Here is a 26858-nt window from a genome sequence, read left to right as displayed (position 1 = left end):
AGTGTATGTTTGTGTATAGGCAGATAAAGAAACCAATGTTCTGAAATGCACCATGATTACAGAAAAGAAAGAAATCTGTTTTTGAGTCTGGTTTCCTTGTTTTTCTTCCGGTAATAGCAAAAAAATTATCATGGACACAACATACAGGGACATCATAATTATACTCAAAATGAGTAATATTTGTATTGAACAATACTGAATAGTGTCGGCAATCATCTGTTTTGAATTAGAAACAACTGCCCAAAAATTTTCCGTAACTACCATACAGTGTCATTAAAAAAAACTACAGCACAGAAATGTCCAAGGACATGAAAACACTAGAAATTCATAATATTTCATAGTGTTCGTATTTGGAAGCTTGCTCTTAATGTGTTTTCTTTGTAGGTTTAAGTACACTTTAATTTCTATTCTCGCTTTGTACAATATGTAATTGATGTGATGGCAGAGGTGCTGCCTGTTTCTTACTTTTGTGTGGAAACATGAGACAGAGAAGAGCTTATTACCTTTAGCTTGAATAACTTGTTAAATGTGATTTTTTTCCCCCTTGCAGATCTGATGTTCAGTGCAAAACACGAATGGATATTGTATGATGGAAAAGTGGGCACAGTTGGAATTTCAGACCATGCACAGGTGAGATGTTCATTCACTACTCACATTCTAAAAATGAAAATTAGCATGAATTGAAGGAGGTTTTATCTTTGCTGAATTGTGTGTCCTTTAGTGTAGAAAATTTTGATTGGAAAAATTCATGCCTTGCAAATTTTCATGTAGAGGATTTTATAAATATGATAGTAATAGTGTTTATAAGAGCCTTATATTGATAAGGTAACTGTCAGATTTATAAAAAGAACAACAAAAACACTCCTTGCTTTTTGTTTCATCCTTAGGAAACTTGTTAGTGTATAACTTCTTTTAAACAGAAGTTAGGCTGTCAAAAGTTTTCCCCGTTTGCATCTCTTTATTCATTTCAGTTAAGAAAACATGTGAAAATAAATTACAAACCAGTATTTTGATCCAGTGAAGTGGCTGCAGTAATAGCTGTGCATGGAGGAAATCTAAATGAAGATTGATGTCACTTGGCAAGACAGTGTTTATTCATGATGTCACTTGGTGAGGCAGTATTTATTCAGCCATTGGGAAAATAAACTTGGTCATGTGAGGAGGTACAGTCACGTTTCAATTCGGAAGAGCGCACATTGTTATCTTGCAGTGTGAGTGTGAGAAGTGATCACCGAAAATGCCTTCTTGGGAGCCTGTAAGAACTTGGTGTCAACGTCAAATAAGAATGAGAAAGGTGTGATGTTGCTAACAAAATGCAGTGGAATGTGAAAGCAAATGTTAACAAGCAAAAGTTAAGTCAGTGTTGTGCAAATTACAGGAGGAAGAACATGATGCTGAGTGGAGCTGGATTCAGATATCTGCCCCAGAGCAGAATAAGTAAAAGACACACAATAAATATTTGATATAGAGAAATGTGATAGTAGACAGTAATTTCTGCAGTATTATGAACAATACAAGGAAATACCATCTTTGCAAAAACTTCAGAGCTTTTGTTGTACAAAATTGTAATCTCAAGCTAGCAAAGATACTCTGAGGAAGAAAATGTTCCATCTATGTTGTTGTTGTTGTGGTCTTCAGTCCTGAGACTGGTTTGATGCAGCTCTCCATGCTACTCTATCCTGTGCAAGCTTCATCTCCCAGTACTTACTGCAACCTACATCCTTCTGAATCTGCTTGGTCTCCCTCTTCGATTTTTACCTTCCACGCTGCCCTCCAATGCTAAATTTGTGATCCCTTGATGCCTCAGAACATGTCCTACCAACTGGTCCCTTCTTGTCAAGTTGTGCCACGAACTCCTCTCTCCCCAATTCTATTCAATACCTCCTCATTAGTTATGTGATCTACCCATCTAATCTCCAGAATTATTTTTTAGCACCACATTTCAGAAGCTTATATTATCTTCTTGTCCAGACTATTTATCGTCCGTGTTTCACTTCCATACATGGCTACACTCCATACAACCGAACGAGGTGGCACAGTGGTTAGCACACTGGACTCGCATTCCGGAGGACGACAGTTCAATCCCGCGTCCGGCCATCCTGATTTAGGTTCTCCGTTATTTACCTAGATCACTCCAGGCAAATGCCGGGATGGTTCCTTCGAAAGGGCACGGCCGATTTCCTTCCCCACCCTTCACTAATCCGAGCTTGTGCTCCGTCTCTAATGACTATGTTGTCAACGGGACGTTAAACACTAATCTCCCCCTCCTTTCTCACTTCATACAAAAACTTTCAGGAACGACTTCCTGACACTTAAATCTATACTCAATGTTAACAAATGTCTCTTCTTCAGAAATGCTTTCCTTGCCATTGCTAGTCTACATTTTATATCCTCTCTACTTCGACCATCATCAATTATTTTGCTCCCTAAATAGCGAAACTTCTTTACTACTTTAAGTGTCTCATTTCCTAATCTAATTCCCTCAGCATCACCTGACTTAATTCGACTACATTCCATTATTCTCGTTTTGCTTTTGTTGATGTTCATCTTATATCCTCCTTTCAAGACACTATCCATTCCGTTCAACTGCTCTTCCAAGTCCTTTGCTGTCTCTGACAGAATTAAAATGTCATCGGTGAACCTTAAAATTTTTATTTCTTCTCCATGGATTTTAATACCTACTCTGAATTTTTCTTCTGTTTCCTATACTGCTTGCTCAATGTACAGATTGAATAACATCGGGGAGCGGCTACAACCCTGTCTCACTCCCTTCCCAACCACTGCTTCCCTTTCATACCCCTCGACCCTTATAACTGCCATCTGGTTTCTGTACAAATTGTAAATAGCCTTTTGCTCCCTGTATTTTATCCCTGCCACCTCCAGAATTTGAAAGAGAGTATTCCAGTCACCATTTTCAAAAGCTTTCTCTAAGTCTAAAAATGCTAGAAACGTAGTTTTGCCTTTCCTTAATCTATCTTCTAAGATAAGTCGTAGGGTCAGTATTGCCTCACGTGTTGCAACATTTCTATGGAATCCAAACTGATGTTCCCTGAGGTCGGCTTCTACCAGTTTTTCCATTCGTCTGTAAAGAGTTGCGTTAGTATTTTGCAGCTGTGACTTATTAAACTGATTGTTCGGTAATTTTCACATCTGTCAACACCTGATTTCTTTGGGATTGGAATTATTATATTCTTCTTGAAGTCTGAGAGTATTTCACCTGTCATACATCTTGCTCACCAGGTGGTAGAGTTTTGTCATACTGGCTCTCCCAAGGTCGTCAGTAGTTCTAATGGAGTGTTGTTGTCTACTCCCGGGGCCTTGTTTCGACTTAGGTCTTTCACTGCTCTGTCAAACTCTTCACGCAGTATCATATCTCCCATTTCACCTACATCCTCTTCCATTTCCATAATATTGTCCTCAAGTACATCGCCCTTGTATAGACCCTCTATATACTCCTTCCACCTTTCTGCTTTCCCTTCTTTGCTTAGAACTGGTTTTCCATCTGAGCTCTTGATATTCATACAAGTGGTTCTCTTTTCTCCAAAGGTCTCTTTAATTTTCCTGTAGGCAGTATCTAACCCCTAGTGAGATAAGCGTCTACATCCTTACATTTGTCCTCTAGCCATCCCTTCTTAGCTATTTTGCACTTCCTGTTGTCATTTTCGAGATGTTTGTATTCCTTTTTGCCTGCTTCATTTACTGCATTTTTATATTTTCTCCTTTCATCAATTAAATTCAATATTTCTTCTGTTACCCAAGGATTTCTACTAGCCCTCATCTTTTTACCTACTCGATCGTCTGCTGTCTTCACTACTTCATCCCTCAGAGTTACCCATTCTTCTTCTACTGTATTTCTTTCCCCCATTCCTGTCAATACCGTGAAGTTCCATCTAAGAGATCTGATATTAAAAGAAACCAGAATAAATGAGTCGTTGTGTCCAGATGAATGAATGTACTTGCAAAAAATGCAGACTACATTAGATTTTTGTACGAAAAATAAGGCTTTCGAAATTAAAGTGGTATTAGTTTTAGATGAACTGTGGATTCATTCAGAGTACACTGTGAATAGTTGTTGTAAAGTAACAGTATGCAAATAGTATTCTCAAACAACAGTGTTGGTCAGTGTTTCTATTGTGTGAATGCAGAGTTTCATTTCCTGTTCACTTCTCCTCTATGTCAGCAATGGAAAAGTCAGACTTATCATATAGAAATGGAGAAACAAAGGAAAAAATATATAAACCCAAGGAAACCTAACTTTTGGCATTAAATAAGTTCATTCTGCAGACAAAATGTTTGCAAGAAAATGGTTCCTTTCCTATTTCTGCCATACTATACAGTCCCAAATCCTACAGAACTGGTGTGCAATCTTTGAAAGGATAAGATCAATAGTCTGAATGTGTCAGACATTTTGCTCAGTAAACTAAAAATAACACATGATGGTTTTGCTCCTAATAAATAAATATTGTGTGTCACATAGCATTTGGCAAGCCTTTTGATATCAAATATTGCTTAGGTGACTTGTGTGTCAATTTCACTGCTTCTATATTAGGGATAGCAGTTATTGCTGAAACAGTTGGTTTTGGGTTATATACTTTCTTTTAACCTGACTGTTAAGACTGCTCAAAAAACTGGTTTCTGAAGTAACTGAGGGTAGGTTTTTTATGGCTATTATTTCCAATAATAAACAGAGATAGTGAACAAAGATTGAAAAATTCTAATGCAGGTGAAGGAGACGGAGATCTCCATCGATATGGGGTTAAGGCTGTGGCAGCAATTGCTCTCATTGTCTCCAGCAAAGATGGTGAAGGACCTGTACTATTGGGTGGGGAATTGTAGGACTCCACTCCCAATAGATGAAGGTGCACTACACAAATGAAGCAGCTTAGGTAGCAGAGTACTTGGGGAGTCCCGTAGCGTTTGTTTAGCGTAGGTAGTAATTTGAGGTACTCTCATGAACACTTGCCAGATGGTACACTGACAGCAAAATTAGACAATGTTCAGAGTAAAGACACTTTGTCTGTCAACATATTATCAGTATATTGTTGAAGTATTTGTAACTAAGTTCCTGAATTTACTGCTCTCCAGGAAAGTTCCTGCAGGAAAGTTCTTACACTCAAAGTATTCTCAGGACCAAGAACTGGCGAAATCTGAAGTAGAAAGCTCTAAGACATTTACCATGTCATGGACTGTATGTCGGGAAGACAGATTAGATGCTACAGGAGGGGGGGAGGGGGTATGTTTGTTGCAGTTGACAAAAATATTCTCTCTATTGAGATTGTATTTGAGTGTGACAGAGAAGGTATCTGGTCGCATATAAAGGGTGTATTTGAAATAAAGGTAATTGTTGGATGTTTTTACCAGCCAACCAGATCTGACATAACAGTTTTTTAGTAATTCAAAGAACATCTATGGTTAGTAGCACATAAATACCCAAACCACTAGTTGGTGGTGGCTTTAACATATCGAGTATAGACTGGGACATCTATGGATTCAGTGTGTGTGTGTGTGTGTGTGTGTGTGTGTGTGTGTGTGTGTGTGTGTGTGTGTGTGTGTGAGGGGGGGGGAGGAGACAGACAGACAGACTTGCAAAGTGATTTTGAGCTCAGTTTTCTAAAACCTGTCTTCTACTTCTACATGGATACTCTGCAAATCACATTTAAGTGCCTGGCAGAGGGTTCATCGAACCTCCTTCACAATTATCTATCATTCCAATCTCATATAGCGCACGGAAAGAACGAACACCTATATCTTTCTGTACGAGCTCTGATTTGCCTTATTTTATCATGGTGATCATTTCTCCCTGTGTAGGTCGGTTTCAACAAAATACTTTCGCATTCAGAGGAGAAAGTTGGTGATGGGAATTTCATGAGAAGATTCTGTTGCAATGAAAAACACCTTTATTTTAATGATGTCCTGCCCAAATCCTGTATCATTTCAGTGACACTCTCTCCTGTATTTCACGATAGTACAAAATGTGCTGCCCTTCTTTGAACTTCTTCGATGTACTCCCTCAGTCCTGTCTGGTAAGGATCCCACACTGTGCAGCAGTATTGTAAAAGAGGATGGACGAACGTAGTGTAGGCAGTCTCCTTAGTAGATCTTTTACATTTTCTAAGTGTCGTAACAGTAGACTGCAGTCTTTGGTTAGCCTTCCCCACAACATTTTTTGTGTGTTCCCTTCAAATTTAAGTTGTTCGTAAATGTAATTCCTAGGTATTTATTTGAATTTATGGCCTTCTGATTTGACGAATTTATCATCTAACCGAAGTTCAACGAATTCATTTTAGCACTCGTGGATGACCTTTCACTTTCCATTGTTTGGGGTCAATTGCCAATTTTCACACCATACAGATATCTATTCTAAATCATTTTGCAAATTGTTTTGATCATCTGATGACTTTATTAGTTAATAAACAACAGTGCCATCTGCAAACAACCTAAGATGACTGCTGCGATTGTATCCCAAATTGTTTATGTAGATAAGGAACAGCACTGGCTCAGTGACTGTCAGACCCAGACAGCATGTGGAACCTGCTTGTCAGACAAACCGGGGAGGCCTTATGTACAGCAGCTTGGGAAGTCTTTCTCCGCTTGCTATGCCCTATGGCGACCTCCCACTCAACCATGGGTGAGGGGTGGGCTGGCCTCCAGTGAGGACCGATAGGAGGACTTGGATGTGCTGGATGTCCGTTGGATTCCCACAGCTGGCCCACAGCAGTGGTGTCCACCCACTGCAGCCTCAAGCTGTGTAACCGAAGCCATCACAGCCTGAAGCTGAGAGCGAAGTGTTACCTACTAGGCTCACATCCGCACACAACAATCGCAGTCCCTGTCCATACTAAAGACCGTGGAAAACTAAACTATGCAGATAAACGAACTATCGGCTCGTGCCGTGCAACTCTACTGTAGACCCTGTCGAAAATACAGTAACTGTGTCTAATAATTTAGATTAATACGCAGAGATTCAGAAACCTAACTACTGAAGCACTCAGGTGAAACTATATAATTCATCCCTGATTAGTAACTTGAGCAGCTAGTTTGACAGCCCACACCCAGTGGGAATATTTTAGACCTTGTAGCTACAAACAGGCCTGACCTTATTGACGGCACAAATATTGAGACAGTGATAAGTGATCATGATGTTATGTTAGTAACTATGGTTGCAGAAGTTAATAAATCAGTCAAGAAGGCTAGGAGAGAATTTGTTAGAGCAGATGATCTGTGGTTAGCAACTGTCTTGGACAATGAATTGACATAATTTAGTTCCAGTACGAGGGGAAGTACATGCGTAGTAAGTGGATTAAGGATGGAAAGGATCCACCATAGTTTAACTGTGAAATTTGGAAGATGCTGAGGAAGCAAAAGCTGTTACTCTTAGTGCAAAAGAGAATGTGTAAATATTGGAAAGCTAAGGGTAGTGGAGGTTTATACATCTGTAAAGAGATCTGGCAGAGAACAAGAGAAAATTCTGGCTCTATGTAAAATTGCTAATGTCGTCTAATGCTTCCATCCAATCACTCGTTGACCAGTCTGTTGAGGCAGTAGAGGATAGCAAAACAAAAACTGAAGTTTCAAGTTTCGTATTTAAGAAATAATGCAGGAGAAATCACACAGACACTCATACGGACAACATAGTAATAGGCATCCTTGGCATGGAGAAGCAACTGAAAGAGTTGAAAATAGATAAGTTGCCACATCCGGATGGAATCCCAGCTTGGTTGTAGAAAGAGTACTCTACAACACTGGCCCTTACTTATCTTGTGTTTGTTGTGAATCTCTTGCCCAGCGGAAAGTCCCAAACAATTGGAAAATACTGTTGGTGACTCCTGTATATGAGAAGGGTAAAAAATGTACCCAAAAAATTAAACCTATGTCCTTAACATGAGTTTTCTGTAAAAGTCTTGAATGTATTCTCAGTTCAAATATAATAAATTTCCTTGAGACAAGAAAAGTTCCTGACCACGAATCAGCGCGATTTTAGAAAGCATTGTTAGTGCAAAACAAAGCTTGTCCTTTTGTCACATCATATATTGTGAACTACAGATGAAGGGCAACTGGCAGATGCCACATTTTTAGGTTTCTGAAAAGCATTTGACACAGTGGCCCACTGCAGACTGTTAACAAAGGTGCGAGCATGTGAGCAGCTTGAAAACTTCTTAAGTGATAGAACTCGATATGTTATCCACCACAGCAAATGTTCGTCAGACAAAGGTATCATCAGAAGTATCCGAGGGGATTGTGATAGAACTATTAGTATTTTCTATATACTTAAGTGATCTGGCGGGCAAGATAGGCAGCAGTCTACAGGTATTTGCTGATGACACTGTGGTGGTTCAGGAAAGTGTTCTCATTGACAGACTGTAGGAGGATACAATGACTGAGACAAGATTTATAATTGGTGTGTTGAATGGCAGCTAGCTGTAAATTTAGAGAAATGTCAGTTAATGCAAATGAGTTGGAAAAACCAATGCGTAATGTTTAAATACAGAATTTCTAGTATGCTGCTTAACAGTCACGTTATTTAAATATCTGACTGTAACCTTGGAAAGCAATATGACATGAAACGAGTATGTAGTGCTTGTGTTAGGTAAGGCAAATAGTCAGCTTAAATTTATTGGGAGAATTTTGGGAAGTTTTGTTCCTCTGCATATAGGACACTAGTGCGACGTAATTCTGGAGTATTGCTGAAGTGTTTGGGATCTGCACCAGGTTGGTTTAGAGTAAGACATGGAAGCAATTCAGAGAGGGGCTGCTACGTCTGTTACTGGTGGGTGTGAATGATGCACAAGTGTCATGGCTTTGCTGCAGGAACTCAAATGGGAATCCCTGGAAGTAAGGCATCATTCTTTTCAAGGATACTATTAACAACATTTAAGACAGCAGAATGATTCTACTGCCACAAACATGCATTTCGCTCAAGGACCACGAAGTTTAGAGAAATTAAGGCTCATATGGAGGCATATAGACAGTCATTACAACCTTGCTCTATTTGTTAGTGGAACAGGAAATGAAATGATTAGTAGTGGTACAAAGTACCCTCTGCCATGCACCAAACAGTGGCTTGTGGAATGTGGATGTAGATGTAGGATACTGGCACAGCAAGAGCAGAAGGTCACAAGTCAATGAGTTCCCTGCATTTTTTTTTAATGTGATAATCTTATGGCCTTCAGGCCCTCTCTTACATCGGACCAGGGTTTCACACATACAGTATAGGTATACCATTTAAATTTGCCTTGTCTTCCAAGGAACATTATGGATGTTTTCTACTTCTATGATGATGATGTGCTTCCTCTCATTTTTCATCACTTAAAGCAAATACACCATCGCACTTCATTACTATTGTAAAGCACTCCCAAATTAGGAATATCATTCTGCAATACTACCAATATCCAAGGATGACAACAAAAAAAAAAACCATATAGACCAGCTGTTGGCATGTGTTCCTGCATGTGCAGGCCTGTTGTGTAATAGGCCATGCCACTAGGTACATTAATGTTGCCGGCCGCGGTGGTCTCGCGGTTCTGGCGCTGCAGTCCGGAACCGCGGGACTGCAACGGTCGCAGGTTCGAATCCTGCCTCGGGCATGGGTGTGTATGTGATGTCCGTAGGTTAGTTAGATTTAAGTAGTTCTAAGTTCTAGGGGACTTATGACCTAAGATGTTGAGTCCCATAGTGCTCAGAGCCAACCATTAATGTTGTTGCAGTGCTGTGCATATAATAACAGAATATTCCAGAGCAATAAAGTATTTTAACACTGCTGCAGTGGCAAATTGATATGCTGGTTTTTTACCCAGTTCGCAGTAAAAATGGAAAAAAAAACTATTGTAACTGAAATGAAGAAAATACCAAAAAATACCATTTATCTGAAACTAAAATACTGGTATTGGTTAACTTGTCAGTTCTTCCCATCCCTATTCCGTACTTGAGCAACTTCTCAGTCTCACAAGTCGAGAGAATGCTCCTTCCAGACCTTGAAGTTATCACTGGAAATCAGATCCTGGACCCTGACATTAGCAGCCAGAAACTCTAACTGCTAGACCATGCAGGCAGATTAATTTTATTGCTGTGGCATTAGCTTTAGTGATGTCACTTTAGGAAACTAAAAAGGCTATTTATAATGATTAAAAAAGTTTGTGAATACTTGTGGAGGGAGAGAGACTTTGATGGTGGAGGAAACTGAAAATATAACAATCATTTGGCATATATTCAAACAAGGAGTCTACACAACCAGCTCTAACTGAACCAGCAGACAAAGAATGTGAACATCTACAGCTGTGGAAAATACACACATCACTGCGAAGAAAGTTTTACAGATACTGCCAAAGAAGTGAAGTGTCATGAACAGTCAAGATGAGATATACTGTGTGTGTCTTGTTTTTGTCCTTATTCTAAATGGGCACTTCATTCAGTGACGCTTACGGATGTGTAGAATCTGGCAGCACTCTGCTTGCAAGAATAATGGAGTTTTTTCCTGTTACTGCCTCCCCTCACACGTTCTTGGACATAAACATTAACATCAACATTCATACTCTGCAAGCCACCATACAGTGCCTGATGGAGACTACGTTGTATCTCTACTAGTCATTTCCTTTCCTCTTCCACTTACAGTTGGTGCAAGGGAGTAATGACTGTCTATATGCCTCCATAAGAGTCGTAAATTTTCTTATCTTGTCTTCGTGGTCCTTAAGTGAATTCTACGTTGGTGGCTGTAGATGCACTGTACAGTCGGCTGCAAAGGCCTAAGTTTTCTCAGTAGTGTTTTGTGAATTGTCTTCCCTTCACGGTTTCTCATTTGAGTTCATGAAGCATCTCCGTAATACTCGTGTGTTGATTGAATGTATCAGTAATAAATCTAGCAGCACACCTGAGCGTTGCTTTGATATCTGCCTTTAATCTGACTTGGTGGGACCCCAAACACTCAAACAGTACTCAAGAATTGACGACACTAGTGCTCTGTACATAGTATCATATATAGATGAGCTACACTGTCCTAAAATTCTCCCAATAAACCGAAGTCAACCTCTTCAATTACCTTCCTTACATGCTCGTGACATTTCTTTGCACCATTATGTCTACATACATAATTGACATGACACTGTAAAGCAGCAAACTCCTAATACTGTATTTGAACATTGCAGTTCTGTTCTTCCTACTCATCTGCATTAACTTAAGTTTTTCCACATTTAGACCAAACCACCACTCATAATACCAAATGGAAATAAGTCATCTTGTATCCTTCTACAGTTGCTGAATGATGATACTCACCTACAATGTGCTGACATGAGGAAAGTTTCCAACCGATTTCTCATACACAAGCAGCAGTTGACCGAAATTGCCTGGTGAAACGTTGTTGTGATGCCTCGTGTACGGAGGAGAAATGTGTACCATCACATTTCCGACTTTGATAAAGGTCGGATTGTAGCCTATCGATCGCGATTGCGGTTTATCGTATCGCGACGTTGCTGCTCGCATTGGTTGAGATCCAATGACTGTTGGCAGAATATGGAATCAGTGGGTTCAGGAGGGTAATACGGAACGCCATGCTGGATCCCAATGGCCTCGTATCACTAGCAGTCGAGATGACAGGCATCTTCTCCGTATAGCTGTAACGGATTGTGCAGCCATGTCTCGATCCCTGAGTCAAAAGGTGGGGATGTTTGCAAGACAACCACCATCTGCACGAACAGTTAGATGACATGTGCAGCAGCATGGACTATCGGCTCAGAGACCATGGCTGTGGTTACCCTTGACGCTACATCACAGACAGGAGTGCCTGCAATGGTGTACTCAACAATGAACCTGGGTGCGCGAATGGCACGTCGTCATTTTTTCGGAGGAATCCAGGTTGTGTTTACAGCATCGTGATGGTCGCATCCATGTTTGGTGACATTGCAGTGAACGCATATTGGAAGCGTTTATTCGTCATCACCATACTGGCGTATCACCTGGCGTGATGGTATGGGGTGCCTTTGGTTACACGTCTCGGTCACCTCTTGTTCGCATTGATGGCACTTTGAACAGTGGAAGTTACATTTCAGATGTGTTACGACCCGTGGCTCTACCCTTAATTCGATCCATGCGAAACCCTACATTTCAGCAGGATAATGCACGACCGCATGTTGAAGGTCCTGTACGGTACTTTCTGGATACAGAAAATGGTCGACTGCTGCCCTAGCCAGCACATTCTCCAGATCTCTCACCAATTGAAAACGTCTGGTCAATGGTGGCCGAGCAACTGGCTTGTCACAATATGCGTCACTACTCTTGATGAACTGTGGTATCATTCTAGTATAATATATTTGTCCAATCCTTTGAGACTTCCCTGAGGCACTCAGGCTGTTCCCCTTCTCTCTGATATACAGCCCACTGGGGACAGTGTAATGGGTTCTATTAAAAGGTAATCAAGCCACTCACATATCTGGGAACCCATTCGGTGTGCTATGACATTTGTTAAGTCTGCTGTGGGGACACTGTGTCAAATGTTTTTTGGAACATGACAGTACTGGGCACCTTGGACAGGTAACCAGTTCTTATGTTTCACTTTGAGCATTTTTCTATTTATACTGAGATCTAATATACATTATCTAAATGTAATGTCAACAAGGTATAGCCAATTCTGTCAGACACATATGCTTTAAGTTTTGATACTAAATTTTAGTAAAATTTAAAAGATAGAACACAGTTAATGGAGAGGTGCAAAGCATTACATTTCATAAACAGGTCTTCTGAATTGTATCATTGGTATTATGAATTGTACCACTAAAAATTTTTTTCTTTCATAGCAATAAATACAAAAATTTGTTATCAGCAATATTTATTTTAATTTTTCAGACATTAGGAAAGAAATCTGAGCCCTTAATACATATTCATTATCTAAAATATTAGCCTACTTTTGGACTTACACTGAACAGTTTCAACATTAACTAGTCATTCAGGTTTGCAGGTATCACAATACAATACCTTTTTCTTTGCACATACTTTTGCACATCAGGTATGCAATCATACACCACATCTGAGGCACTTAATATGCGCTGTTTAGTTTCCTTAGACTGACTTTCATTTCTCTCATATTCTGTATCAAGGAGGACATCTTGTAAGGACCACCGGTGATTGCAAAAGCAGATGATGTTGCTCTTCTTCGTTTTATTTGTCCTTTGGGAATATGTCCAATAGCATCACTACCCCTCTCCTTGTCTTCTTGGGACCAAAAACCATATTCCATTGGTACCGCTACATGAAAAAACTGTAGTGTTGTAAGATAAGTTACAATCTGATAATATTATCATCAGCATTATTTATAGTTACTAATTCACCCTTACTACATCACTGGGGCTCTAGTAACTAGTTTTTATTTTGATTAAAAACTGAGGAATGTCTTTTTTAATTACATGATTACTAGCATAACATGGCATATAATTGTGTTTCAATAAAATGATGCAACATGTGAAGTGCAGTAAGACAATATTTGTAATTGTAATTATAGATTTGACATTTGCTCCATTTCAAGGTTAAATAAAATGGAAGAATAAAGCATGCAAAATTCCATCTTCCAATAAAAACCATAAACTATAAATAGGCCCCCTTCATTGGCTACACATGTAGCAGTACAATATTATTAGATCAAATCAGTTGGTAAAATATGTACGGTGAATATTATTTTAAAATGTGCTGCTGCAGTATATAATAGGTGGTGGTACAATTTGATATATTTTTAGACATGCTTTTTACTGCAAAGGGGCTAGGATTTAAAAATTTTCTATGCTGTATTACTGAATAAGTATAGTTATATGCTATATAAAGTGTAAATAGACTTGACGTACCTGTAAGAGTACAGATGCTTAACATCACAAATATTTACTTCATCAGAGCACAAAATAAATTAGTTACTCCATGCCAGAATTCTCAATAGTCTGATGAATGGCTCTTACAACAGCTAGATACAATCTAAAATGCATTCTATCCATGTGGTAGCATCATGCAGATATTTTGTTTTGCATGTCAAAGAAGACGGTGAATTCATTTGATTTCAACTGTACTAGATTTTAGTGATACATGAAAATTTGCGCGAGTTGAGGATTCGAACCTGCATTTCCTTCAGGCAAGCACTTGCAATAAGTGGGAAATCATGGCTTGAGTCCCAGTCCAGCATTAAGTTTCAAATGCTGCTGTTGGGTACTAAATCTGTGCATAATGCGGCTGATGTTAAGGAATTTGCAGCCAGCGCATTACTTTCAAAGTAACTGAAGTGCAATCTTAACTAGAGCTGCTGAATAGTTTTGTTGACACTTCATGATTGCATGTAGCCGCGCGGGATTAGCTGAGCAGTCTAAGGCGCTGCAGTCATGGACTGTGCGGCAGATCCCGGCGGAGGTTCGAGTCCTCCCTCGGGCATGGGTGGGTGTGTTTGTCCTTAGGATAATTTAGGTTAAGTATTGTGTAAGCTTAGGGACTGATGACCTTAGCAGTTAAGTCCCATAGGATTTCACACACATTTGAACATATTTGATTGCATGTAAAATTATATATGTGAATACACTATTAATTGCTAAACATGTTAAAAACCAATAATTAGCAATAGTATTCTAACTCTCCTAGTTTTAAAATTTGTTAATCCACTATTCTTCATTGTTAATTTTGATATTGGAAATTGCTGTCATTTGAGTCTCTACCATTCTTTATGTTACTAATGTTAGCATACATTTTTAGGATTCATTGGGGGAAGTGGTGTATGCCCAACTGCCAGATGTAGGAACCATTGTCAAAAAAGATGGTGAGATTATATTATTGATTTATTCATATTCAAACAATGAAAAATCCAGGATGGAGTGTAACAATACCAGAGAAGGAAAGTTGCTACTCACCATATAGTGGAGATGCTGAGTCACGATAGGCACAACAAAAAGATTCACACAATTAAAGCTTTCGGCCATTAAGGCCTTTGTCAGCAGTAAACACACACACACACACACACACACACACACACACACACACACACGGGAACGCAACTTGCACACGTCTGCAGTCTCGGAGAGCTGAAACCACAATGTGAACAGCAGCACCAGTGCAGGATGGGAGTGGCGACTGTGTGGGGGCAAGGAGGAGGCTGGGGCGGGGAGGGGGAGGGATGGTATGGTGGGAGTGGCGGACAGTGAAGTGTTGCAGTTTAGACAGAGGGCAGGAGTGAAGGTGCGGAGGGGGGAGAGGGGGTAAGTAGTGGAAAGGAGAGAAATAAAAAGACTGGGTGGAGCGGTAAAATGATGGCTGTGTAGTGCTGGAATGGAAACAGGGAGGGGGCTGGATGGGTGAGGACTGTGACTAACGAAGGTTGAGACCAGGAGGGTTACAGGAACATAGGATGTACTGCAGGGAAGGTTCCAACCTGCGCAATTCAGAAAAGCTGGTGTTGGTGGGAAGGAAGGTTCCAGAACCTCAACTACTTCTCCCTCAGTTGCTTCACCTGGTGGTACTCAACCCAACAAGCCACCTTCCTAGATGTTGACCTTCACCTCGGAGATGGCTACATCAGTACCTCTGTCCATATCGAACCTACTAACCACCAGCAATACCTCCACTTTGACAGCTGCCACCCATTCTATACCAAGAAGCCCCTTCCGTACATCCTAGCCACTCGTGGTCGTTGCATCTGCAGTGACGAGCAGTCCCTCTCAGAATATACCGAGGGTCTCACTGAAGCCTTCACTGACTGTAATTATCCTCCCATCCTTGTACAAAAACAAATCTCCGATGCCTTATCTTTCCAGTCTCCCACCACCTCCCAAAGTCCCACAGTCTGGCCACAGAGGTGCATTTCCCTCTTAACTCAGTACCATCCAGGACTGGAGCAACTGAATTACATTCTCCGCCAGGGTTTCGATTACCTCTCATTGTGCCCTGAAATGAGAAATGTCCTGCCCACTATCCTTCTCACCCCCCTTCCTGTGGTATTCCACCGTCCATGCAACCTACACAATATACTCGTCCATCCTTACACAACCCCTGCTCCCAATCCCTTACCTCATGGCTCATACCCCTGTAATAGACCTAGATGTAAGACCTGTCCCATACATCCTCCTACCACCACCTACTCCAATCTGCTAACTAACATCACCTATCCCAACAAAGGCAGGGCTACCTGTGAAACCAGTCATGTGATTTACAAGTTAAGCTGCAGCCTCTGTGCTGCATTCTATGTAGGCATGACAACCAACAAGCTGTCTGTCCGCATTAATGGCCACCGACAAACTGTGGCCAAAAAACAAGTGGACCATCCTGTTGCTGTACATGCTGCCAAACATGATATCCCTCATCTCAATGACTGCTTCACAGCCTGTGCCATATGGATCCTTCCCACCACCACCAGCTTTTCTGAATTGCGCAGGTGGGAACGTTCCCTGCAATACATCCTACGTTCCCGTAACCCTCCTGGCCTCAACCTTCGTTAGTCACTGTCCTCACCCATCCAGCCCCCTCCCTGTTCCCATTCCAGCACTACACAGCTGTCATTTCACCACCACACCCAGTCTTTTAATTTATTTTTATTTTTCTCCTTTCCACTACTTACCCCCTCCTCTCTCCGCACCTCTCTCCTGCCCTCTGTCTAAACTGCGACACTTCACTGTCTGCCACTCCCACCATAATATCCCTCCCCCTCCCCGCCCCAGCCTCCTCCTTACCCCCACCCAGTCACCATTCCCATCATGCGCTGGTGCTGCTGTTTGCATTGTGGTTTCAGCTCTCTGAGACTGCAGGTGTGTGTGTGTGTGTGTGTGTGTGTGTGTGTGTGTGTTGCTGACAAAGGCTTTAATGGCCGAAAGCTTTAATTGTGTGAATCTTTTTGTTGTGCCTATCGTGACTCAGCATCTCCGCTATATGGTGAGTAGCATCTTTCCTTCTCTGGTATTAATGATTTATTCATATCAAATATTTGCAATTTTGTTGTGCTCTAAATCTAAATTTTGGGCACTTTAATTGCTTGAGCAAATATAATTGTTGTAATTTAATCTCTTTTGGTTTTGAAAAGCAACAGTTATCATGAACAAATCCAGATTTGTCTGATTGATAGACAGCTGAATAGATTTTTTTAATATAAATAGTTAAGAGTGGTGTTGTATTTTAGTTTCTGTATAGTTTTAATGTGTTGTGATTCCAGATGAATGTGGTGCACTGGAAAGTGTGAAAGCTGCTAGTGAACTGTACAGTCCTATATCAGGAAAAGTAGTAGAAAAGAACACATCTGTGGAAGAAAAGCCTGGTTTGATAAATAAATCCTGTTACAAAGAAGGTAATAATATAGTTGTAAATTAAGAGAAATCATTGATACATTCAAATTACTTTTCAGTAATGTAGTTATTTATTCCAATTTTAATTCACTTTACATGCTTACATTTTTGCATGAGAGAAAACACACTAAACCTTTCACAAATACTGCGCACACAGTAAAAAGTTGCAGTGTTATTTTGTCCTTTTTTTCCTTTTTAATAAAGAGCCTAAGGTGATAATTTTAATTTTTTCCTTAAAAGAAAAGAAAAAAAGAAAAGAAAAACTGTTATTGGGTTGTTAAACTGCTTCCTCCAGTGTTACTGTGATGTAACTGTGTAACTTCAGTGACTGCCAGAAACTTCTCATTTTTCCCATTCAATTGTATAGTCAGATTTTTGTGCCATGGTTAAGTTACTGTTGGAGAGCATGTCTTCAGCGAACTGAATTAGCAATGAAAGGTGGCTAGCTTTGATAGTTCACATTTAGCCACAAAAATAGTGTATTTTATAATGTAGTTGCTAAAACGCAAGTGTCATCAAATGTCATTCTATTTAAGTAGTTTCCCTTTATACTTGGCATAATATTGTACACTGATCAACCAGAATATTATCACCACCTACCTAATAGCCAGTATGTCCACCTTTGACACAGATAACGGTGATGACTCATCAGGGCATGGAAATAATGAGGTGTTGGGGGCCGCTGGAGGGAGTTGGCATCACATGTGCATACACAAGTCATGTAATTCCCGTAAATTCCAGGGAGGAGAGCTCTGATGCCACATTCAGTCACTTTCCAGATGTTTTCGATCAGGTTCAGATCTGGTAAGTTGGAGGGCCAGCATGTCAGTTGGAACTTGTCATCGTGTTTCTCAAACCACTCCAACACACTTTTGACCTTGTGACATGGCATGTTATCCTGTTGAAAAATGCCACTACCATTGGTAAACATGAAGGGATATATGTGCTCTTCAACCCTTGTATGATATCCTTGGCCATCCTGGTGCCTTGCACAAAATCCACTTGACCCATGGATGCCCACATGAATGTTCCCCAAAGCATAATGGAGCCCCACCAACTTGTATCCATTCCGAAGTTCAGGTGTCAAGGAGCTGTTCCCCTGGAAGACGATGGATTCACACCCTCTCATTGATATGATGAAGGTGAGATATTCATCAGACCATGCAATGCTGTCAGTGCACCAGTGTCCAGTGCCAATGGTCATGTGCCCATTTCAGTCGTAGTTGTTGTTGTCGTAGTGTTAACATTGACATATGCAGGTGTTGTAGGCTGTGGAGGCTCAGTGTTAGAAGTGAATGGTGCACTCTGTGTTCAGACACACTTGTACTCTGCCCAGCATTAAAGTCTGATAGTACTTCCACCATAATTCGCTACCTGTCCTGTTTTACCAGTCTGCGCAGCCTATGATGTCCGACATCTGTAATGCTGGTGGCCACCCAACCCATCTCATCTGGACATGGTTTCACCTTTGTTTTGCCATGTGTTGAAGATGCTCACCACAGCAGTACTGAACACCTGACAAGTCGTACGTTTCCGAAATGCTTATGCCAAGCCCCCAAGCTATCATGATCTGCACTTCGTCAGCCTCAATTAGATCATGCGCCTTCCCCATTCTAAACAGAGAGGGCATGCTCACTGATACTACACACACTGTGCATGTGTCTGACTAGCAGTCATTCTTCCCCAGGTGATGCTGCTATTGCCTGGATAGGTTTACATTGATAGCAGGTTGCTGATCATAACATTCTGGCTCATCAGTGTATTTTGCCTGATGATATAACTGGAAGATGCCATCTTTTTGAGTTATGATTGCAGTATCAGTTGTTAAAAGGCTGTTCTTAGAAAGATAGTTCAGTATTCTGTTATGAGCTATCTCATCCACAGTGAGACCTGGTTGGTAGGTACTCGGAGAGAACACAAGGTAAAGTTATGATTGTGGATGGGGCCGTAAAGTTACTATGAGTTGCACAAACAAACACACAACTTTATTTTTCTATCAACCACTCATTTACACATTGCTTTAAAATATCACAATTAAACAATACAGTTGAAGGTCTAGTTAAAGAACTTGAGATGCTTTCTGGGCTGAAAGCCCAAAACTACACCAAAAACAAGAATGGCTGAAGGCCTGGCTTAGAAATCAAAAGCAATTAAAAATAGAAGGTAATTTTTTTTTCCTTTAGAAAAAAACCGTGCAATTGAAAACAATTAGTGGCTGAAGGCCTACACTACACATCTGAAGGACAACTATAATAAAACACATTAATAAAAAAATTTTCCAACCAAGAAATTTTTTTAAACTTACAACAGAACAGCCAAAAGCCTAATTAAAGAAATATTAACTTATTGCACGGCTGAAGGCCACAAATAAATTTGAAACAATGGCTGAGGGCCTGAACAAGAAGTCAGACAAACAGTTTAAAATAAACCCCCTCCTTCTTATAAAAAAGTTTGCCTGTAAAGAATACACACGGCTGAAGGCTTTATTAAAAGGGGTTCACATAAATCATCAGCTGAAGGCCACACACAACACTGGGGCATTAATGGCCACAGGGCAGAAAGTACTGCTGGTGCACTTCACTGGCAAGTAACAGTCAATTTAATAATTAATCACAATATAGGAAGATGACTGCAAGATTTCACCGACTCCAACACATCATAAGTTGCTGCTAGCCCGATTGGCCCAGGCAGCAACAACCTGCAAATTAACGAAGAGATGTCAAAATAGTTGAGATGTCATAACAGGTTAACTGATCACTCAACTTCAGCGTCTAGGTTTGGTGGGCAACGAACTTTGTCACTCTCGCAGCTAGCGCCTAACAATCCGACAGTGCGTGCACGCTGCCAGCAGTCCCGGCCTGGCTTCGCGCGCGTAGACTTCCTCGCTGCTCTGTCCCAACCAACTGACTACCTCAATCCAGCACGCAGACACCATTAAAATAACTGCTCAGTCAAAACCACACAAGCTACACACGGTTCTGCAAAAACACTTCCACAAATAACTTGAACAATACTAAAACCAGTCACTGTGGAACAACTAGGAGAAATCACAAGTCAGCACACACAGAGAACCTGGAAGTGGTAGGCGACCAAATACACATCGTCCGATGAGACGACTGACCGAACGACCAACCTAGGTCGTCCCCACTGAAGTCAGGTGTGCCGGCAACGGTCGGGCGGGTCATGGCTGCCCGGACCTCACTGCTGCTCCGTTCCTACTCAACTCGCTTGACACAAGACGACCCGGAAATCCTAGCGGTCGCTCCAAAGATAGTATGACAGTGCTCTTATCTATAAGTGCTGCTGCTGCCACTCACGGGAAGGCAAACCAGCAACTTAGTGACACTAGTAAATCAAATAAGAAATGAGACGGCAGTACCGCCAAGACAAGATGTGAAGCCATAACGGCACAAACATGAGCCGCGCACAACTCACACAGCAAAAATGAGAATGTGACAAAGAAGATGCAGTCTACAATTAGAGGTCAATTTTAATAACGGGACAGATGGCGAACTGTGCTGGAACTAGCATCAGACTTTAACGGTGGACAGAGTGCAAGTGTGTGTGAGTACGCAGTTTACCAAACACTTCTAACAATGGGTCTCCATAGCTGACCGTCCATGCATGTGCCAATTGCATAGGGTAGCATTCAGGAAATACACATTGACTCACTGGCGGATTGCAAAGATAAGTATCAAGTCAGTAAAAGATTTCAGTGCTTTTGATGAAATGTCATAACCAGAACAGTTATTACTTATGATCCCTCTGACATTGGATGTGACAAAACTGATGTCTGTTGTTAAAACTGCAATGCCTTTCTAAGTAAATTTAACTTTCTTCCTGTGTTTTCTGCTACTTACAGGAAGAGTTCATTGAATTTAGAGGCCAATGATTTCAATTTAACAATCTCACTACTGATGTTGTTAGAGAGTTGAATATCATTTACCTTGCTGAAGTCACATGTTTCATGCCTAATAATGTTCCCAATTATTTGCTTTGCTGTGGGGATTTTGAATTTTGTTGAGGTTTGGTCACAAGGTAAAAAATCTTTAGAAGAGTTGTTTTGCTGCCTAAATTATATAAGTAAACAAATCCAGTTTATTTTGGATGTTTTAGTTATGACAGACTGATGGAAGGTATGTACAAGCTATTCAGACCATACCCACAATAAAAGAGGGATGTCTTGTTAACAGAGCCAAAAGAATTTGCCCACTTACACTTAGTTAAAACATCTGAAGCAGGCTTTTGAGAAAAATTGGTGTTCAGGAGAGGAACTAGTTGTATGACCAAATAACAGTAGGCCAAAGAACAAGGATAAAATGCAGCCATGGGAGAACACAGTTTTCTCCTTTATATTAAAAAATAAAATCACAATGAAATGAACACCCTTGGCTGCTTACAGGCGTTGACATACGTCAACGGGGACAGATGAAAATGTGTACCCTGACCGGGACTCGAACAAGGGATCTCCTGCTAACATGGCAGACGCTCTATCCATCTGAGCCACCGAGGACACAGAGGATAGTGTGACTGCAGGGATTTATCTCTGGCAAGCCTCTTGCGAAACCCACATTCTCAACGTATTGTCCCGCACTACATTCGTAGTGCCCCCACCCATTATACTCATTACTCATGGCGCGTTGCTGATTCCCGTATGAGTTCGGGCACTGTTTGTGCATTCGCACAGAAGAAGAAGATGGTCAAATGGCCGTGGGGAATGTGGGTTTCGCAGGAGGCGTGCCAGAGATAAACCCCTGCAGTCGCGCTATCCTTTGTGTCCTCGGTGGCTCAGATGGATAGAGCGTCTGCCATGTAAGCAGGAGATCCCTTGTTAGTCCCGGTCGAGGCACACATTTTCATCTGTCCCCGTTGACGTATGTCAACGCCTGTAAGCAGCTAAGGGTGTTCATTTCATTGTAATTTCATTCTAACGAGCTGCATGGTCACAGGTGGTATCTGTTCTTTCGGGCATGTCCGGAAAGACAGATACCATTTAGTATATATATTAAAAAATAACCGATCAATTCAGAAAGATTTTATAGAAATGTAACACCAGGCCAGTTTTTAGACCAACAAAGAAATTATGTCAAGCCCTCAGAGCTGTATACCATAAATGACCTGGTCTGTTTGCATGTGAGTTGTTACAAAATTGTGTATACTTGTGAGGTCTACATGAGAACTAAAAAGAGGTGTGTTAATACACATTTGGAAGAACACATTAGCCTTCACTGAAAAATTAACTGTAGTAGAGCACACTCTTTGGTCAGGAAATCATAAAGTGAAGTTATCCAAAATCAAAATTTATCAGCAATGATGAACTGTTATCAGTGTTTGTACAGATAAACCACTGAAATAGTGATACGTGGATTGATAGATAAGCTGCATCTGTGACAAGTATTACCTCTGCTGATCATGTGTAAACTTTTACAATGCCCCTTTCCACAGTATTCATGTTGTTCTCCGTTATCTCTCCCAGCTGCCAACAAGACTTAAGTGGAACCAGGACCACCTCTGAAGATGTCCAACCCAGTTCTGGATGAAGCATCATGAACAAAATAGTTTCATAAACCACAACTGTATATCCCAGAAGATTCACCAGCAGCTAAAATATATTCTCCTTTTTCTTATTTATACAATGGAAACACTTTGCCACCAATCCTTCTAACCAAAACTAACATAAAACCAACACTGAATCTTGCCTCTTCCAGTTCATGCCTCAGTCCAACCTTTATCCTTTCTCACTACAGTCAGCTGCTTTCTAGTTACTTTCCAGCAAGTCATTATTATCCAATAACACGTAGCTCTCAGCAGAAAATGTAGTAGCCATTCTCAGTCTCAAGTCAGACCCTAATTTGATCATTCTCCCTATGAACAGAGGCTCCCCCACTCATACCGAATTAGAGTGATTACCCACAGAAGGTATTGTAGCAACCTGGGTTGAGTGAGGTCGCTATATTGTAGAGGTGGTGGAGTATCAGGTTATGGAGGCAGTGGAGCTGACTAGGAAAAATCTGCTGCAAGATGCAGCACATTTTATTCATCTTGGATAAGAATATCAGCGTACTGTAGTGCCCCTGGATTCACCCTTTGCCAGTGTGTGGTCCACTGGTGACATCAGAAGGTTTTAGTGGTGGGATGGTCATTTGGTGTCTTTGTTCTGCGCTGTTGGCACTGCTTCTCACTCAGCAGTGAGTGCCTGAGCTGTCATGTGGCTGTGAGTGAGCAGTGCCAGCAACACACACATCTGCTGAATTTCCATAGGCGGCCATGGTTACTGGATTAGAAGCTCGCCCTGCTGTGGAGGGGTGGAGTCAATACTCTACCCTGTCTGGGAACTGCTGCCCTCCAAGGTAGAATTTTGATGCTGTTGTGGTGTGGGGGAAAGGGGGGGGGGGCAGCAGACTTAGAATCAGGAGTTGGTTTGGTAGAGCTGGCTGCCCAGACTGGTGTCAGCTGCTGCCTGGCAGATAGCATGTTGGTGGCTGACCTGGACCTAATGTTGTGGAGGTCTACCAAACTGTGCATAACTGTTCTAGAAAAAAGAGTGTACTTATAGTGATTGGTAGAACCCTTGTTGTGCCGTTACACTGCTTCCACGCATGTGCAGATGAACCACATCTGTTTCCCAATGGTGTTGAAATATACTGCAGGTCATCATGTCATTGCATTATGTTTCTGTGATGTCACCATGATTGTGCAGCTTAACCTGAGTGCGCCAATGAAATTCCATATCAGCACCTCTGTGGCTGGCCACTTGCCTCACGTATGGTTCCTCTCTTTGGGGGACCCGTGACCAGTCTGCAACAGAAGACTTCCTTACAAAGCTATGACACATATTATTTTACAATTTTTGCTCTTACATCAAGAACAAGCTTTTAAAAAGGGGAATATTCCTCCCCTACAATTCCCAGCCCATTGGTTCCATGGTCCTTAAGCTACTACATAAAGCTTCCATTCTTGTTTGAGCTACCTCTTAACCATTAAACCCCACAAAACATTAAATTATTTACATGAATATCGTCTTATTGTGCCTTTATGACGTCTCGTATGGTAAGCAGCAATACTCATTTCTACAACACTCACTGTTTCTTGTCCTTCAAATCACAGTTAAGAGTACAATACAGTTACATCTAGCTTTTGCACCAATCATACCTTCTCATGTATGAACAGCTAACTAGGCAAAAGGTATCTTATGTACTGCAGGATCGCATTGGCAAGCTGCCCTCCGCCTAAAGTAAGTGAATGCTATGCGAACAGTCACTAACACAGTGCATGTGGATGTGACATTTGAGATCTTCATTTGCTGCTGTTCCTTCCAGATCACTGAGCATTGTGAAAGCATTTGCTCTACAGAAATATGCCCCTCTTGCATGCCTATTAGTTGGTCTAAAGGCAGTATTAGATGAGGATCCAATGTTTCATTCAGGTAGGTCTAGAAGGACTGCTAGTGGCTTCTCTGGTCAGTACAACTATGGCTGTGTAATGTTAAAGTTTGTTTCCCCTGTAACAGAGGCTGCCAGATGAAATGTCTGTCCTGTTATGTCACAGTATATCCTGTTAATAAGTATTCCACTCTTGTGCTGATCCAAAAATTCAGCCTCCGTGAGCTTACCTTGCTTTCACCAGTTTGCTACTACCATTTCGGTGCTGTTTACAAAAACCACCCAATGCAAACCCGCTTGCTGAAAATAGGGTCGTGGCTCCAGTATGTCATTTGGACAATCCTGACCTGCCTACCTAATTACAACTGCTTCTGACAGTGATAGAATTTGGTTAGCAACATCACCGTGTGATTGCCACCATTTTCTGTGATCAGCACTACTCCTTTTGTCTTTACTTGGCCGAATTTCACCAAATTTCCCCAATTCAGTGGGTATGCATGTATGGTGTAACAACTGAACCTGACTTGCCTGTTGCTAATTGGAAACCATGCTGTTATATACAGTTGCAGTACGTCTGTCCTGATTTTGATCTGTGCCATATGGTAATAACAGTGGTAGGTTCAACTTGTTTGGTTGAACTAAAAGTTCCATTTCTGACAGCAACTCCTCCTACACTTTCCATAGGCCTACCAAGAACTGATTTGGCATTAACACAGCTGGACTCACTCATCTGTGTGCCACATGTAAGGCCTCTTCCTGCAATTCTTTTACCACTACCCGAGTGTTCCACAAGCTGCTGGCCAAAGACTGCAACAGTCTTGTTACTGCCATTCTCCTGTCCAAAATATCCACCTGAGCCTCTATAACTTCCAGGTCCCAGTTTATTGTATGTACTGCTGTCTACATGTAATGTAGTTCCCTGACATCCGAAAACCATTTTTAATAACCTTTTCCCTGTGTGTAACCAGTCCCACTTAAGACGCCATACTGTGCGTGGTACTGCTTCCACTCTTTGCTGTATTTGGCTTCACAGTGACTGGTGCAACTTACCGTACTCACACCTCATTTCCTTCAGCATTTCTCTCCATTCCATTTCCCTTCACAAATTCATAAAAACATCTTCTAAATGGCTCACTTCATTATAAATTTTCCAAGCATTCTATCAGCTTCAATGCCCAACGAGTGCCTTGTGAGTACCATGTCCTCTTGCCTTCTAAAAAGTGCTCAAATTTCCAGTGGTAGCACCTGCAATGCCCCGACTCTACTCCTGGTGAAGAGGTGCAACACTGATTATATTCTGTTCATCATAAGAATAAACCTGATGTAAACATTACGCCATGTATTCTTCTGCATCTGCTTGAATGTCATTGGATTTTGTTTCACATGAAGTGAAAGCCAAGCCGTGACTGGTACAGTCAAGTACGATCTTAAGGATATGTTTTATGCTGTGTATCAATGCACATAGACTGAGCAATAATGCGAGACAACAGCTTTACCGGCACATTAAACTTCGGGCAGCACTGGCGAGCCAGTGGTCCAACTAACCTGTAATGATGTGAGCAATTGCAGTTCAGGCATGGAAAGAGATGAGCAAAGAAACAATAAATCTTCGAATGTCTTTTAACTTTTAAAGAGAATGAAATAATATTCAACAAAACGGCAGCACTACCGCATGCTTCTAAGGTGTCCAGACGGAAAGCATAAAATGGTCTCATTCTCACCTGACATGGGATTCTAATTACAAATAAGGGTGGTGAAAATTCCTAACTTAAACACAGGGTGATTTTTTTCTGAGTGTGCTGCAAAAGCATACTGCAGGGATTTCACTATACTGTTGAATACTGAAGCCACTGAAGGTATTAATTGCAGTAAGTTGTCTGGTAATCTCTTAGCTCCTTCCTTATCCGATTCGGAGAAATACATTTCTGTTTTGGAAGTGTCACATGCTATGTTGATAACGAGCCTATCAACAACAGAATCCATGAAACCAACCAGGCACCGTGTTTCTCCTCTTTTTTTTATGACAAGCTGTTCTATACCCGGCCAGCATTTGGCAGTGACGTGTGAAAAACCTGTGTCCATTAGTTCCAGTAAATCTGACAGCTTAACATTCTTGTTATTCCTTAGGCCAAATCCCGTAACTTGGCTCCAGATCAGTTCTACTGGGTTCATATTGTAATGGTACAGTGGCAAATGT

General features: G+C 41.1%; 1 protein-coding gene across 1 annotated transcript in view; it reads left to right on the top strand.

The window, feature by feature from the left end:
• The window catches only part of LOC126187896 (glycine cleavage system H protein, mitochondrial), a 59879-nt gene that overhangs the window by 23034 nt on the left and 9987 nt on the right, over positions 1-26858 (top strand). The window contains exons 2-4 of the mRNA XM_049929247.1: positions 551-630; positions 14707-14770; positions 17150-17281. Coding sequence (XP_049785204.1) covers positions 551-630; positions 14707-14770; positions 17150-17281 — 276 coding nt within the window. The remainder of the gene's footprint in view (positions 1-550; positions 631-14706; positions 14771-17149; positions 17282-26858) is intronic.

The sequence above is a fragment of the Schistocerca cancellata genome, chromosome 5 (assembly GCF_023864275.1).
Source record: "Schistocerca cancellata isolate TAMUIC-IGC-003103 chromosome 5, iqSchCanc2.1, whole genome shotgun sequence".
Lineage (NCBI taxonomy): Eukaryota > Metazoa > Arthropoda > Insecta > Orthoptera > Acrididae > Schistocerca > Schistocerca cancellata.
Note: the sequence above shows the minus strand (reverse complement) of the source record. Positions and strands in the feature narration are given on the sequence as shown.